Consider the following 15,358-nt stretch of genomic DNA (forward strand, 5'->3'; position numbering starts at 1 on the left):
TTTTCACATGCATCAAGTCATTTGATCCTCAAAACAGCAATCAGGGCAATTGTTGGAGTAGGATTCAACTTAACCTGCCTTGTGACATTTCTTATATTGTTATTTAACTTTCTGTACATGCCTTGTCTCCTCAACTAAACTCTTAAGTTCTTGAGAGCTGGGCCAATATGTCATAAGTTTTTCTTTCTCCTATGGTGGTGGGTTTTCACTATTCTTCCTCTCCCCAAAAACAACATTCCCATTATTATTCTGGAACACTTTTCCACAGATTATAGTAATTCATTTTAAATATCCTGCTGCTCTTAACTCCTTATAATTTAAACTTTACTGCCTCTCCCCTATGTTAGTCCTCAAGTCTGCTCTGGTTTCCATAATAACTCCCAAGCAATGCTGTTTATATAGACTTTTCTTCATTATTAAATTGATCCTCTTATTAACCTTTAACATGAGTTATGAAATTCTGGGACTATGATTTCAAGAGGCCACAATACCTTTTTTTTTTACTCCTATGTTGGACAAGTTAACTCATCATGGACTATACCTCATTTTAAGTGCATGAAATGTTTGGGGATGAAAGCCTCTATGGATGAACTCAAGATAACCTTCCTGGTAAAAGGTGTGAATGAATAAATGTGGGTTATAGGAGAAACTATCATCAAGTTTCTAACCCCAGGTCAAAATGGGCCCTATATACTGTGTTAGTGCAAGTCTGCAATTTGGGGTGAATAGAGAATTTATTTTTAAATGGACAAGAAAGAACTTCAGAAATGATTGATTTAATTTAAACTTGCAAAGAGCCCACTCACCCATGTAGTAGCAATTGGTGCCTGGAGAATTAGTAAGGGATAGCAATTTAATATATTTGACCTCAGAGCAGAAGAAAGGTAGATAAACTTAAAAATAGTCATTTACAAACTTGATTAATTCATATGTTTTGTGTTTAATCATTCTTCTTCATTTCCCTCCCATTACTTTTTCTTTGCTCCTTCCTTCGCCTCTCTATCCCACCCATGCTTTAAATTAAACATTTCCTGATTAATCCTACAGGCAATTTTTGCCATAAAACCTAGAAGTCCAGTTATAGACTGAGAAAAAGAAAGATTCAAAAATCAAACCACCCACCCTGGGAAAGCACATTAGGGCTATAATTCTGGCTGAGGTGTGATGCCAATTATAAAACACTCTAGCTGTGGTGTTGCTGTTTTTGACACCAGGAGGAAATCTTGACAGAATTATAGCCTAGAAATCAATCTGGGAATAGGATACAGAAATCTATAACTCAGATATGAAAACAATCTACAAAGGCTCATTTTTAGGAGAGTTCAGTTGATGAAATTAGATTAAAATAAATTTACATATATATCAACTTTATTATTAAAATATACTCACACTAGTAAACAGAGTTATTGGTGAAAGGGTAAGCTACTCTGTGTATTGGATTCAAAAACAGACCTCTTTGGCTTATCAGAAAACAGAGTTATTGTCTACTTGTCACAGTATAAATCTCTTTCTTAGAGCTAATAAATGGATAGTGTTCAAATGCTATGTTTTGTCTGACTCCCACCGCATAAACCCAGTGCACATAATACTAAATTATATACCATTGAGTAGTATCAATCTCTTGATTCCAACATCATACAGTGAAGGGAACAAACCAAGTAATTGATGGTAGAAAAGAAGGGGGGGGAAGTTATTTGAGAACAAACAATATGGGCTATAAAGTTTGTTAAAACACAATAATAACGATAGAAAAAATCCACTGCTTCATCCAAAATTCTGCCCTCTGCCTAACAGCAAAATAATTCATTTCATGCTGAAAATTTGAAGCATGGTATTTTCCTTTAGAATTAATATTTACCATAGAAAGAGAAGAGGCTTCAGATTTCTATCACTACCCTGGCAGTGGATGAGACAAAAATGTCTTCTTGTCTCCTTCACATCTGTGGTGTGAGGAGGCAAACTTGTTTTGAATATGCTCCCTGTTGCTAAAGTTGCTAGGTATCTGGATGTGGTCTTAATTGTGCTGAATTATGAAAACCCTTAAGGTTAATGAGAAGTCAAATCTCTGATAATTTTGAGAAATGGCGGCACAGGGTAGGGACATTTAAAAAAAAGGACATTAAAACTTCTCATGTCAGGAAGTTGCAAAAATTGGGGGGGGGCGGTAAAATAAAAGGTTTTGGTTTACTTATGTCAAGGTTTAATGGAGGCTTTCATCGGCAGGGACAGAGTCCTATTTGTTTCAGTTCAGTAGGTACGGCTGCAAAATACTTAGCTGAAAAATAGAAAGGAGTCAGACAGTACAAGATATCTGTAAAATGATAGATGAGTTTATGACAGCCAAATACAGCAGAGTGCTACCAGGCAATGTATAATTGTTATTTTCCTTAAAATGACTCTTTGCCCCCCCCCCTTACTTTTTTTTGGTGGGTCTAAATAAATCCTTCAAGGATGATCATTTGGACTAGCTAATTTGTGTTCCAAGCAGCCTGGTGCAAAATAGAAATTGCTCTGTGGAAGAGGCTAAGACAGAGTTGGTTGTGCCCTAAAAGGACATCCCAAGTAAGATAGACATGCAGCTCCACACCCACATTTGCTGGGAACTTTATCTTCATTGTCACTGGGAAAAGTGTGACAGATCTCTTGTCATTAGGTTTGCCTCCTAGACTGTGCCAGGGTTATTTCAGTCCTCGCTAAACAAAAAGACAGTTATCACAAACAGCCTGCTGGAGAGCAGAACTGGTGTCTACACGGAAGAGCTGCCTCCAAGGGAGAGATGGTATTGACAGCAAGTCAAATACTGGCAAATTCCAACCATCTAAAAGATTCTGAGTATTATTACCCCACCTATGGACCCATGAAGTGGGGAATCTCACACCAAAGTGGACCATGCCCTGGTTCTGTGCCTCTAGACCCATAAAGCAAGTCTGAAGGTCCTTTAGGTAACTGAGGATACATTCTCCAAATGAACTTTTATTTAAGCAGCAATGAATGACTTCTGAAATATTGAATAAATAACATAGGATAAGAAGATGTAGAACTAGGAGGGGCCATAAAGATCATCTAGTCTGCCCTATTCCCTATTTAAAAACAAAACATAAAGATAACCACAACAAAAATGCAAATAATAAAATAAACCAAATAAATAATGATCTTATATAAAATCATTAGCATTTAACAGCATAGAATCAAATAAATTACCAAAAAACAATTTTTTAAAAATGTTTTTGTTCTGTGTGTCTCTCTAGAATTATCTGAAAATCTACTACTTCAGGTTTTCTTCTCTTTCTTTTTTAAAAAAGAATTGCAGTCAATGTGTTTACAATTCTCATTCTGCTGATAACAACTTTGCACCACCTCAATAGGTTTTTCCATAATTTCTTGTACTTTCCATATTTATCTTTTTTATGGTACCATAATATCCTGTTAAACTCATATTCTATAATTTATTCAGTCATTCTCCAATTGTTGAATTTTTTTTCATTTTTTCTATTAGAAATATAACAGCTATGAATATTTTTGTATAGATAGGTTCCTTATCCCTTATTATAATATTTTAGAATAAATTCTAGCAATAGAATCACCGAGTTAAGAACTGACCAGTTTTCTGACTCTTACTGACACTGTTTTTGCTTTCCAAAGTATTTCCACCAGCCTACAGTTTCATTAGCTATCAACCAACCAACCAACCAACCAACATCAACAGGCATTTATTAAATACTTACTATATAAAAGTATATATGCACTGCATTAGATGCTGAGACTACATAGATGAAAATAAAACATTCACACCTTCTCCAGTAGTTTATCTGGAGAAAACATTCAAGTTATTATATACAAAAGGAAAACAAGGTTATTTGAAGGAGGAGGAGGCTCTGGTAGCTAGAGAGTTCATAAAAGGGGTCCTATGGGAAGTGGTGTATGAGCTGAATGCTGATGGAAGCTGGGAATTCTAAGGTGAGTTGGGAAAGCATCCCAGGTATGGAGGACAGCCAAAGCAAAGGCATAAAGATGGCTGATGAAGGTGGTGAGTAAGGAATATTTAAAAAAGTCTGTTTGACTGGATTGGAGGAAGGGGCAATAATAGAGAACAAGGCAAGAAGAGTATATTGGAGTCATTATAGCTTTCAATGTCTAACAGCACATGTATATTTTATTATATGATGACTATGTACCATATAAATATTTATATAATCATATCTACCATGATAATTATATAATGCAATGATATATGTTAATAGTAGTTGTTATTTTCCTTTATTCTCAAAAATGACCATGACATATAATGGAGGTGATGCCATGACATGTCACTAGCCCCACTTTCTCCTCTGGGTCCTGTGACCAGATAAGGATAAGGATTACTGGAGATGGTCCTGAGGTGAGGCAATCAGGGTTAAAGTGACTAGCCCAAGGTCACACAGTTAGCATGAATCTGAGGTCAGATTTGAACTCAAGTCCTCCTCATTTGGGGGCAGTGTGCCACCTAGCTGTCCATTGAAATTTATTGAGTAGAGGAAAGAGTCTACTACTGAATAATACTGAACTACTGAATAATAATAACAACAACATGATCTGTGGTATTTTGAGAGGTTCACCTTTCACTTCTTCGTTACCTTTTCTTGGTCAAATATTAGCCTCTCTAGGTCTTTAAAAAAAGAGGGATAATGTTTATATGAATACTCTTAAAAGGAAGGTGATTCTTAATCCTTAAAGCATTATTTGTTCTAATGGTGACACACAGAGGGACTTCTTTTGTTCTTCCCATTTGCTCCTTTTCTTGAGCCACTGGATTGGGTCAAATTGGTCTTCTAACTGTTGCTATTATAGGAACCTTAGTACAAGCTCTCTTCCATCTTTGGAATACTCCACCTTCTCAGCTTGGTCTCTTAGAATCTCTAATTTCCTTTAAAGCTGAATCCAATTATCACCTTCTTACAAGATCTTGATCTCTCTAACTATCAATAATATGACTTCCTGCCCCCCTCAAATGCCTTGGATTTATTTTATATTTGCTTTTATGTGTACCTGTTTTTCCTCAATGCATATAAACCTAATGAGGGCAAAGACAATGTTTAATTTTCTGTCTTTGTATCTCCAGTACCTAGCATAATTCCTGACCCATATTTGGTGGTTCAAAATTACTTGATTAATTAACTATTACCTCCTCTCCAAAGTCCAGAAAAATGTATAGAATTTCTTTTCTTTCTTCCTTCGTAATCTCAGAGAATTTATTTCTATCCTGGAATTTCTACTCAAGCAAGTCCATAGCCAAAAGAATTACTAGATTGTAAAACTCAAAAAGTCCAATGTAATTTTTTAAACAAAAATATTTGGAATTATATATTAATGATTTCCTTTACATACTACATTTATGTAGTAATTCAGAAAACCAAGTCTTTTATTTCTTGTACCCAAATACTAAAAGCCAAAACACACAGTTTAGAAAGAAAAATGGTTTTATTCCAACTTTATGTCCCTGATTAAGAAATCTGAAAATGGTAATTAATTAAAATATAGCCTGAGTTCAAATCCAGCCTCAAATGCTTACTAGCTATGGGATCCTGAGCAAGTTGTTTAATCCTGTTTGTCCCCGTTTCCTCATCTTTTAAATGAACTGACAAAGAAAATAGCAAACCACTCCAGTATTCTTGCCAAGAAAACCCCAAATGGATTCATGAAGAGTCAAACATAACTTAAAATAATTCAATAACGGGGTGGCTAGGTGATGCAGTGGATAGTGCACTGGCCCTGGAATCAGGAGTACCTGAGTTCAAATGTGGCCTCAAACATTTAATAATTAACTAGCTGTGTGGCCTTGGGCAAGCCACTTAACTCCATTTGCCTTGAAAAAATCTAAAAAAAAACCCCAATAACAACAAATAAAATTGGCTAATTTAATGGGGATGCATCCTATTTCTTGGATCACAGGACAATAGGATCATAGATGCAAAATTGAAAAGTAACATAGAATTTTATCTAGTCCAATCCCCTCATAGAGGAGGAAACAGACTAAGGAGATTATGATTTACCGAAAACCATAAAGGTAGTAAATGATCAAATGTGGTATTTGAACCTGGATCTTCTGACTCTAGTATTAAATGTTTTTTTCTGCTCTGAATTAAAAAAAATATAATGTTGAATTATACTATGCTTAGTATGTGCAAAAGGCATATGGCATAGTGAATAGTGAACTGCCTTAACCATACTGTGCAAATTATATACAGATATGTCTAGTGCATGGAAATTTGAGGACAGAGTAATACCTGGAGGGTAATGGCAAGGGGGAAAACCTCCCTGAGATCAGGGCACATGAACTGAGCACTGAAAGAGAGCAGGATTTGGAGAGGAGTGGCTGGTTATGTGAATATCAACTCATGTTTATTAGATTGACTCTATATATAATATATGAATAACAAAGACATCCTAAATGTCTGCACAACTTGTTCCTTTTGTATTACTTGTTTTGCCTGTCGTGTGTGTGTGTGTGTGTGTGTGTGTGTGTGTGTGTGTGTGTGTGTGTTTTAGGGGAGATATTTTCACTTCCACAAGTAGAAGTTTCACATTGTGCCATTATATCTAATCTTAGTTTTTAAATAGTAATGAGTTTCTTAGTTATTGAGGATAAACAAATGCTCATTTATAGTGGTACTTTATGAAATCAGCAATTAAAATCGCCTATGCTGGATATGAAGGACTCATCTGATTGGATTATATAAGGACCTAATTTTAAGGTGCCTTGGATACTTTGTGTTCAGTAGACTATAGAGCCCTATGTAATTAAAAGTGAAATTGATGTTACAGTCTCCTAAGAGGAAATACATAGGACCAAAGGGAAAATTAAAATGCAAAGCAGGGAGATTTTGGGTGGGGACCGTTTGGTCCTTCCAGGAAGCTTTCACATTTCCACAGCTGATCCTTATGTGGATTAGGGATAATAAACAGCCTATTAATGGAGGCCTGAACTAGGAAATGGAGTTGGAATCAGCAGCAAAATTTACTGGCTGATGCAGGTTAATAACTCCATTACTACCAGCTCTATTCCTTAGCCATCTGAAGAGCTGGGTGTTAGCCTTATCTTACTCCTCATTAATTGAGCTAATAGAACCCCAGTGACCCTACCATACTGCTATTATCTGAGAGTTTACCAGACATGGACTGGAATACATATCATTGACTACATGTTCCATAGATGCATCTTTTAAACTGGAAAAAAAGACTTTTTTTCTTTTGGGAGCAGTTATCTTAGTAACCCTGGCAGTCATGTACCTATCTTTAAAAGGAACCCATTGGGCCTCCCAAGTGTGACATTTCTGAATTGTTCCAGGAAAACAGATCCAGTTAATATCAGGTTATGCCCATTCATGTCACTGGGCAAAAATAAATTCTAATTTTTTATACTTCAGATTTGAATGTATCAGCTACTTGAAATAGTCATCAGTTCATCAAGCATATCTGGATTCAAGGATTAAACTCGGTGAAAGTGTTTTTCTTTGAAAAAAGACAAGACCAGGATGATCTTTATCTGATAAAGACCCTAGCATCTACCCCACGAAGCAACCCCAATGATGATGATGTTGTTCAGTCATTCAGTCACATCTGACTTTTTATGACCCTGTGGATCATTATTGTCCACGAGGTTGCTTTTATTTTTTTAGCAAAGATATTAGAATGGTTTGTCATTTTTTTCTCCAGTGGATTAAAGCAACAGAGGTTAAATGACTTGCCCAAGGTCACATAGCAAATAAGTGTCTGAAACTGGATTTAAAGTCAGGTCTTCTTGACTTCAGGAAAAACACACTACTGAGTTATTTAGCTATCCAACTTCATAGACTAAAGCTAAAAAGGAATATTGTAGCCCTCTTTTTTAAAATGAATTTCCATGCCTTGCAGTCATATCTTTTTATGGTACATATGTGTTCAACAGACTAGGTATGTGGCATCCCATAGAGTTCTACTTTGGATTGGACAGTGTGAGATGGCATCTGACTGAGCCACTGGATCCATACCTACTCATTTCATGTACCCATTGAATACTTGGGTCTTAATGAAAACAACAACAACAGCAAAATCCACCACAACAAAAAACTACTGACTCATCCCAGTCTGAAAGTAGCCATTCACTTTCTGTGTCATAATTTCTATCTACCACAACAAATCAATTGCTCTCCATCAAGTTGACTTTTTAAGAAAAGAAATATTTGATATCATCTAGTAGGGTTTTTAATCATGCTTTGTAAATGGCACTTTAAGAACAAAGGAAAAGGGAACATGTGTTTCAAACCAAAAAGTCTGAATTCTGAAAATGCATGTCAATTTATGTTGGGGCAACAATGACCAGTTTAAAAAAATATGTATTTTCATCATCTGCCATCTTTCCTGTTTTGGGGGGCCTTTGCAGAAGAAGCCAACGTTTCTTAATATTATTTCAGAGACTGCAAATGAAGATGGTTGTGACAGGCTGATTAGGTCAGCAGGCCTGGCATCAAAGAGTCAGCTGGAGCTCCTGGCTTCAAGTCTCAGAGCTTAGAGTCCATGATAATGATTTGAGGGTTAGAAATATGTATCTCATGAAGTTGTAGCACTTTAATCTTTTAGTAAAAAACTAGAAAGGAAAAAGAAAATTTCTTCCATTATTTTCCTGTCTAGGGACTGTTGACATTTTACCACTTACTTCCAATGTTTGTGTAAGAAAAAGTCTGGTGAATATTATTCTGAGCAAATGTGGAAGGTCAGCTCTACTCTTCCTGGGTTAAAATTTAGTTTATGAAAGTCTGTTACTAGGTTTGTTGTCTGTCGTTGAGAGCATAAGAGCAATTACTTCTGAAGCAAAGACAGCAAAAAATGTATATTACCTTTGAACTCCTTGACTGCAGCATCCAGGATCTTATAGAATAGAAAAATACAGAGAATTCCACAGAGAACCCAGGGGTATCTGCAGATTTCCCCTTGCCATCCAAGATCATGTTGTCTGCATTGAAGATCTGGAGAGATCCATCTTGCTGTGGGAAGGAAACTTCAGGGAGAGTTGATAAGAATTGTTGTTCAGTCATGTATGACTCTTAAGACCCCAGTTGGGATTTTCTTGACAAAGATACTGGAGTGGTTTGCCATTTTCTTCTCCAGCTCATTTTAGAGAGATGAGGAAACTGAGACAAACAGGGATAAGTCACAAACTAGTAAGTGAGGCTAGATTTGAACCTCAGAAAGCTGAATTTTCTTGACTCCAGGGTTGATAAGACTAAGACCTCTTATGCTACCTATAGAAGTCAGGCCAATTTAACCCAAGAGAAAGAATTAGGCAGTTTAAATTTTTTTTTAGGTTTTTGCAAGGCAAATGGGGTTAAGTGGCTAGCCCAAGGCCACACAGCTAGGTAATTATTAAGTGTCTGAGACTGGATTTGAACCCAGGTACCCCTGACTCCAAGGCCGGTGCTTTATCCATCCACTACACCACCTAGCCGCCCTGGCAGTTTAATTTTTTATGAAGAAACCCATGCATATGAAATTTTCTTTATAATGAGTACATTATGATAAGTACAGTATTTTCTTACAAAGCAATTTTTCCAGTTAGAGATTGCTGATAGGATATAGGATCATCATCTTGGGTGTTAATACAGAGAATACCTCTTAATTTCCATGGCATTGCTATTAAGAATTCTGTGGGGTAACACTGTTGAATGTGGTATACCCTAGTTATGAGATTTTAATCTAGATGTCCTTGTTCCAAAAGAATTGATCTGAGAGACCTCCACAGGTCACTTAGCTGATCCTCCTATCTTCAGGCAGAATGTTAAGGACAGATACATTTCCTTATTAAGCCTTGCCTGAGGCTGATTTTTCATTAGCCATGACCTTGTGGTCACTGTCATGAAAAAATGAGAGAATATTTGTAAGGTGCTTAGCAGAAAGTCTGGCATGTAATGGGCATGCTACATAGTTGGTGTTTAATAAATATTTGTTCCCTTCCATTCTAATCCCTGTAATCTACTTTATGATTTGAGGTATAGCTAGATGGATGAATAGTCACCAATAAAAGTGAGGCATCTCATACTGTTATTGCACACTAAAATGCAAGTGCAATCTCTATGAGACTTGTAAAAAAGTGGGCATCAAAAGCAGAATCTTTTCTCAATGGAAGCAAGAGCCATCCAGGCTCAAAAGTGCATTGCCACTGATGACTCATGCTGTGACCCTCACAGTGTCTGCAAAATGGACATAATAGAATCTACCTTCCAGGATTCTTGTGGAGATTAAATGAAATAATATTTGTAAAGTACTTTGCAAACCTCAAAGTGCTTTGTAAGTGCTAGCTGCTGTTATTATATTGTTGTATTGAATGCTCATGGAAGACCAAGAACTCCACAAACCTGAAATAGTGTATACTCCTCAACTAGTAGCACCTGATGCAGTCCTAGGAATTTTCATGTTTCTTATACTCACTATCCATGCAAGATTCAGGCAACTATTGCTTTCTTTCTTTTTTCCTTATTTAAAATTTTTATTTTCAAGTTCAGACTGAACTCTCTTCCTTCTCCACCCATTGGGAAGGCAAAAAATATGGTACTTCATACAAAGTCATGCAAAACATATTTCCAAATTAGCCATATTGTTTTTAAAAAATAGCAAGAAAAATAAGAGAAAAAAACATGCTTTGTTCTACATTCAGAATCTTTCATTCAATTCTTTATCTGAACATGGATGGCATTTTTCATCCTGAGTTCTTTGGAACTGTCATGGATTACTGTGCTGAGCAATCCAATTTTTCTAATTCTTTGCCATCACAAAAAGAGATGCTTTAAATATTTTGTATATATAGGTCCTTTTCCCTTATCTTTAGTCTCTTTGGGTATAAACCTAATAGTGTTAATTCTAAGTCAAAGATAATGCACAGTGTCTTCCAATAAAAAAGTTATCTTTTTTGTGGCACAGAAATAGAGTTTACCATGCAACACTCCATTTTGAGAGCATTTGCTGCTAAGTATTGGGGAATGGATGGAACAGTATGATTATCAAACTCTTGAAATTAGCTCTTCCAACCTAGGACAAATTTTGTCAATGGTTTGTTTCAGTGCCTTACAGCTTTTATATTCAGAAAGTTATTAATTTGTAATCTTAGGCAGAACAATAAATTGTATCCAGCAGTAAAAGTTAAAGACAAACCAATAAGGAATGAGAGAAAATAAACAGTTGGTCCCTGAACTTGCTGAATCAGTAAATTCAGAGACTTCTTTTTAACTTAGGTAGAGAATGACAGACTAACCTTTAACAGTGCTAGAGCACTGAATAGTTGGCATTTGATTCAAGCCCTGATGAATAGATGTCACCACTTTTAGCAAGCATGATGCCAGACCATTAACTTAAACTCATTTCCTGGAAAAAGGCAAAAGGACTAAGACACAAAGATGACTTGGAGAAATCATATTTGTTTTTCTTTACCCACAGGAGTCTTGGGGAGACTTCAGACTGTACTTCAATTTTCCATTTTCCTTAGAGGCATAAATAAAGCACTGAACTGCTGAACCTTGCTTTGTGCTTTAAAAGCTTGGAGCTTTGCCAGATGTAGGTTGCAGATGTTTAAAACCTTGAAGAGCCTCTTCCTAAATATCACTGATATTGTGAAAATTCCCTCCCCATACCCTTTCAGAATACCACATCACTCTTTTCCTGGGATAGTTTATTATAGTGCTGAACAGCTCCCCTTGTTAGTAAATTAAATCAAATTTTTCCCTTTGTAACTTAACTGCTCTTAGTTCTCTCCTCTGGGGAAAGGTGGAACAAGTGCAGTCCTTTTTATTTTTTTTCAAACTTATAAGCCTACAGATATTTAAAAGCCACTATCATGACCTTAAGTATCTTTCATATGAACTGATAATCATGTGTTGCCTAGTAGAATCACTTATTAAGAAAGACATTGAGGCTAAAAGGTCTTATAATCCTTTTTTGATTGTTATTTAGCCATTTCAGTCATGTTTGATTCTTTGTGACTCCCCCTTTTGGGGTTTTCTTGGCAAAGATACTTGATTGGTTTACCACTTCCTTCTCCAACTCATTTTACAACTGAAGAAATCAAGGCAAACAGGGTTAAGCAATTTACCCAAGGTCATATAATTCATGTCTGAGGCGAGATTTGAACTCAGGAAAATGAGTCTTCCTGACTCCCCTGATGGAGATTAACCTCCCATTACTTTACTCATCATGCCAACTAGTTGCCTCCAACAATCCTTCTAAGATCCACATACATTATTACCCTTGGAGGAACAAAGGCTTGAAAGGTTACTCCTATCAAATCAACCTAATATCTCTTTAGAAACAATGCTCAAAGTACATTTGGAAATGAGACAAGTCAGAGAATATTGGATTTAGAGAATATTGGAGAATTCCCAGTAAAATAGTTCCAAGGCTCTTCAGATAATTGGGAGAAGCATAAGGGGAGCCTACTGCTTGTAAGTCAGGATCACTGAAGACTATTTCTGCCCACATCACAGTTGTACTTAAGCTATATTACTTGATGTAGGTTTCAACACAGAGCATTAAAAAATATAAATGATTTCCTAGTACATTATAGTTCATACATTAAAATGTATATTAATGCAGTAAAATTAATGTATCAGTAGTGAACCAAAAAAAGTGATTCTTTTGAAGAGGATCCTTAAATGCTCTATCAAAAATAACCCGTTCCCAATCTATTCTTTTTTTTTCTATTTCCATGATTTTTAGTCAAACAAAACTTCAGAACTTTTAAAAAAGTATTAATGTAGATTTTGGTTGATGTTGTTTGTTCTATTTCCAAGCTATCAGCAGCCTGTCTTTACTGTTTTTGTTAGGAAATTGTAGGCTTTAGTTAAGATGAGAAAGGTATAATTTGTTTTATGAAGTAAATGGAATTTTCTTCTTGCAGGACTAAAGTCAACTAAATGTTTTTTTCCTTACAATTTGAAATTTTTATTTTTTCTCTGAAATTCTCTCCCTCTATAACTTCCCCTATCCACTAAGATGTCAGGAAATACTATATTTATTATATATATGAAATCATGTAAAATATTTCCACATTAGCCACATTGCAAAAAAAAAAACAAAAGCAAGAAAAATGATGGAAAAAAATATACTTCAATCTACACTCAGAGTTTGATCAATTCTTTTTCTAGAGGATAGTATTTTTGATCATGAGTCCTTTGGAATTGTCATAGATCATTGTAGTAGATCAGAGTAGTAGTTAAGACTTTTATAGTTGATCTTCATTACAATATTTCATATTATACACATTACAACATGTACACTTATTCTCCTGATTCTGCTCACTTTACTTTGTATCAGTTCATTCAAGTATTCCCAGGTTTTCCTAAAAACTATTCCCTTCATTTCTTATAGCACAATAGTATTCTACCATAATTATATACCACAACTTGTTTATCTATTCCCCAATTGATGGGCATTGCCCTCAAATTCTATTTCTTTACCACCACTAAAAGAACTGCTATATTTTTGTACATATGTTTTTTTCCTCTTTATGATCTCTTTGGGATACTGAACTAGTAGTAATGGTATTGCTGAATCAAAGGGTATGCATAGTTTGATTGTCCTTTGGACATAGTTATAAATTACTCTACAGAATGGTTAAATCAGTTCACAACTCCATGAACAATGCATTAGTGTCCCAGTTTTCCCATATTCTCTCCAACATTTATCATTTTCCATTTTTTGTTATGTTAGTCAATCTGCTAGCTGTGACATAGAACCTCAGAGTCATTTTAATTTGCATTATGCTAATCAGAAGTAATTTAGAGCACTTTTTCATATGTTTATAGATCACTTTGATTTCTTCATCTGAAAACTTCCTGCTCATATCCACTTGGGGAATGACTCATAGTCTTATAAATTTCACTCAGTTATTTATATATTTGAAAAATGAGACCTTTATCAGAGAAAATAATATTTCCCAGTTTTTCTGCTTTCCTTATATTCTTGATTACATTGATTTTGTTTGTGCAAAATGCTTTTAACTTAACTAAATAAAAAGTATCCATTTTTTTATATCTCATAATGCTCTTTTTTGGTCATAAATTCTTCCATTATTCATAGATCTGACAAGTAAAATAGTCCATACTCCCCTAATTTGCTTCTGATATTACTCTTTATGTTTGTCATATCCATTTTGATCTTATTTTGGTATATAGTGTGAGATGATATCTGAATTTTGTCAGGTTTGTCTTTTAATACCAAAAGTTTATTCATTATTTCAAAAGACAAGTCAGAATTATCATGTTAGTCTTTAATATAATTTCCTTTTTTATTTGCCTTCTTTGAGGCAATGTAGAACAGTGGACAGAACATTGGCTATTAGTCCTGATTCCATGCCTTGCTAGTCATGATCAAGTCACCTTTGTTCTTTGAATCTCCAGTTTCCTCATCTATAGAGTGGTATGCTCCCTAGACCAAAAGATTATTACTAGGAAAAACTCCATGAACTGAAAAACTCTAAAAGTCTTTAATGTTATTGCCATGACCTTTGGACATGGTGGTAAGAGTTCTTCTTTATTTCCTTCCCTTCTTTCTAGCTTGCCTTGGGTCCCGGTTGCTATTTTACCTTGTTAATGTTTTGTCTATATTTACTTTGACCAGATGCCCCTTTTTGCAAGCAGCTTTGGGACTTGTCCCCTCTCTCCTATCAACAATAATTAGCCTTGTAAGACTAATGGAAGAAATCGTGTCTAATTACCCTGTTGAAGGCCCAATTATGCTATTAACATTCGTGGACTCTAAGCTAATGATGAGGAGAGCTTCTCATTTGCATAGCATTAAGTTAATTGAGCTGGAAGCTATGGGGGCAGATAGGGGTGGTGATAGCAGGATCCTGTTACTGAATGGATAATAATGACCAGAGTAGGGCGATTCACCTGACAGCTTTATTAATTAACAGCTATCTGATTACCTAGCAGGAATGGCAAGTGGCAGTCAGTCAGAATGGCCTTGCTTTTTTTTTTTTAATGAGGGATGTGAGAACAGTACTAATTTTCCTGATAATTTATGGCCATGTCAGAATTGATGATCACGATGATCACCTTGAAATCTTATTTTGCAAAAATGTCTTCCCTTCCTTTCAAATTTTACTTGAAAGTCTCAATGCCTTAAATATATATGCATGTGTGTGTGTGTGTGTATTTCCATTTTTAAAAAATGGATATATAGGTGGTGGCTAGGTTGTGCAGTGGATAGAGCACCGGCCCTGGAGTCAGGAGTACCTGAGTTCAAATCCAGCCTCAGACACTACCTAGATGTGTGTCCTTGGGCAAGACACTTAACCCCATTGCCTTGCAAAAAAAAAACAAACCTAAAAAAATGAATATATAGGATATAAGGA

The 15,358-nt window shown here is 35.6% G+C and overlaps 1 protein-coding gene across 7 annotated transcripts in view; it reads left to right on the plus strand.

Annotated features, from left to right (window-relative positions):
* The window catches only part of AK8 (adenylate kinase 8), a 159,635-nt gene that overhangs the window by 111,456 nt on the left and 32,821 nt on the right, over positions 1-15,358 (plus strand). Inside the window, exon 12 of one of the 7 annotated variants that reach the window (XM_074210832.1) lies at positions 7,925-12,231. The exons of the other annotated variants lie outside the window; for them this stretch is intronic. Coding sequence (XP_074066933.1) covers positions 7,925-8,030 — 106 coding nt within the window. The 3' untranslated portion in view covers positions 8,031-12,231. Of the gene's footprint in view, positions 1-7,924; positions 12,232-15,358 lie in introns of those variants that run through there. 7 annotated transcript variants of the gene reach the window in all.

The sequence above is a fragment of the Macrotis lagotis genome, chromosome 1, assembly GCF_037893015.1.
Source record: "Macrotis lagotis isolate mMagLag1 chromosome 1, bilby.v1.9.chrom.fasta, whole genome shotgun sequence".
Lineage (NCBI taxonomy): Eukaryota > Metazoa > Chordata > Mammalia > Peramelemorphia > Peramelidae > Macrotis > Macrotis lagotis.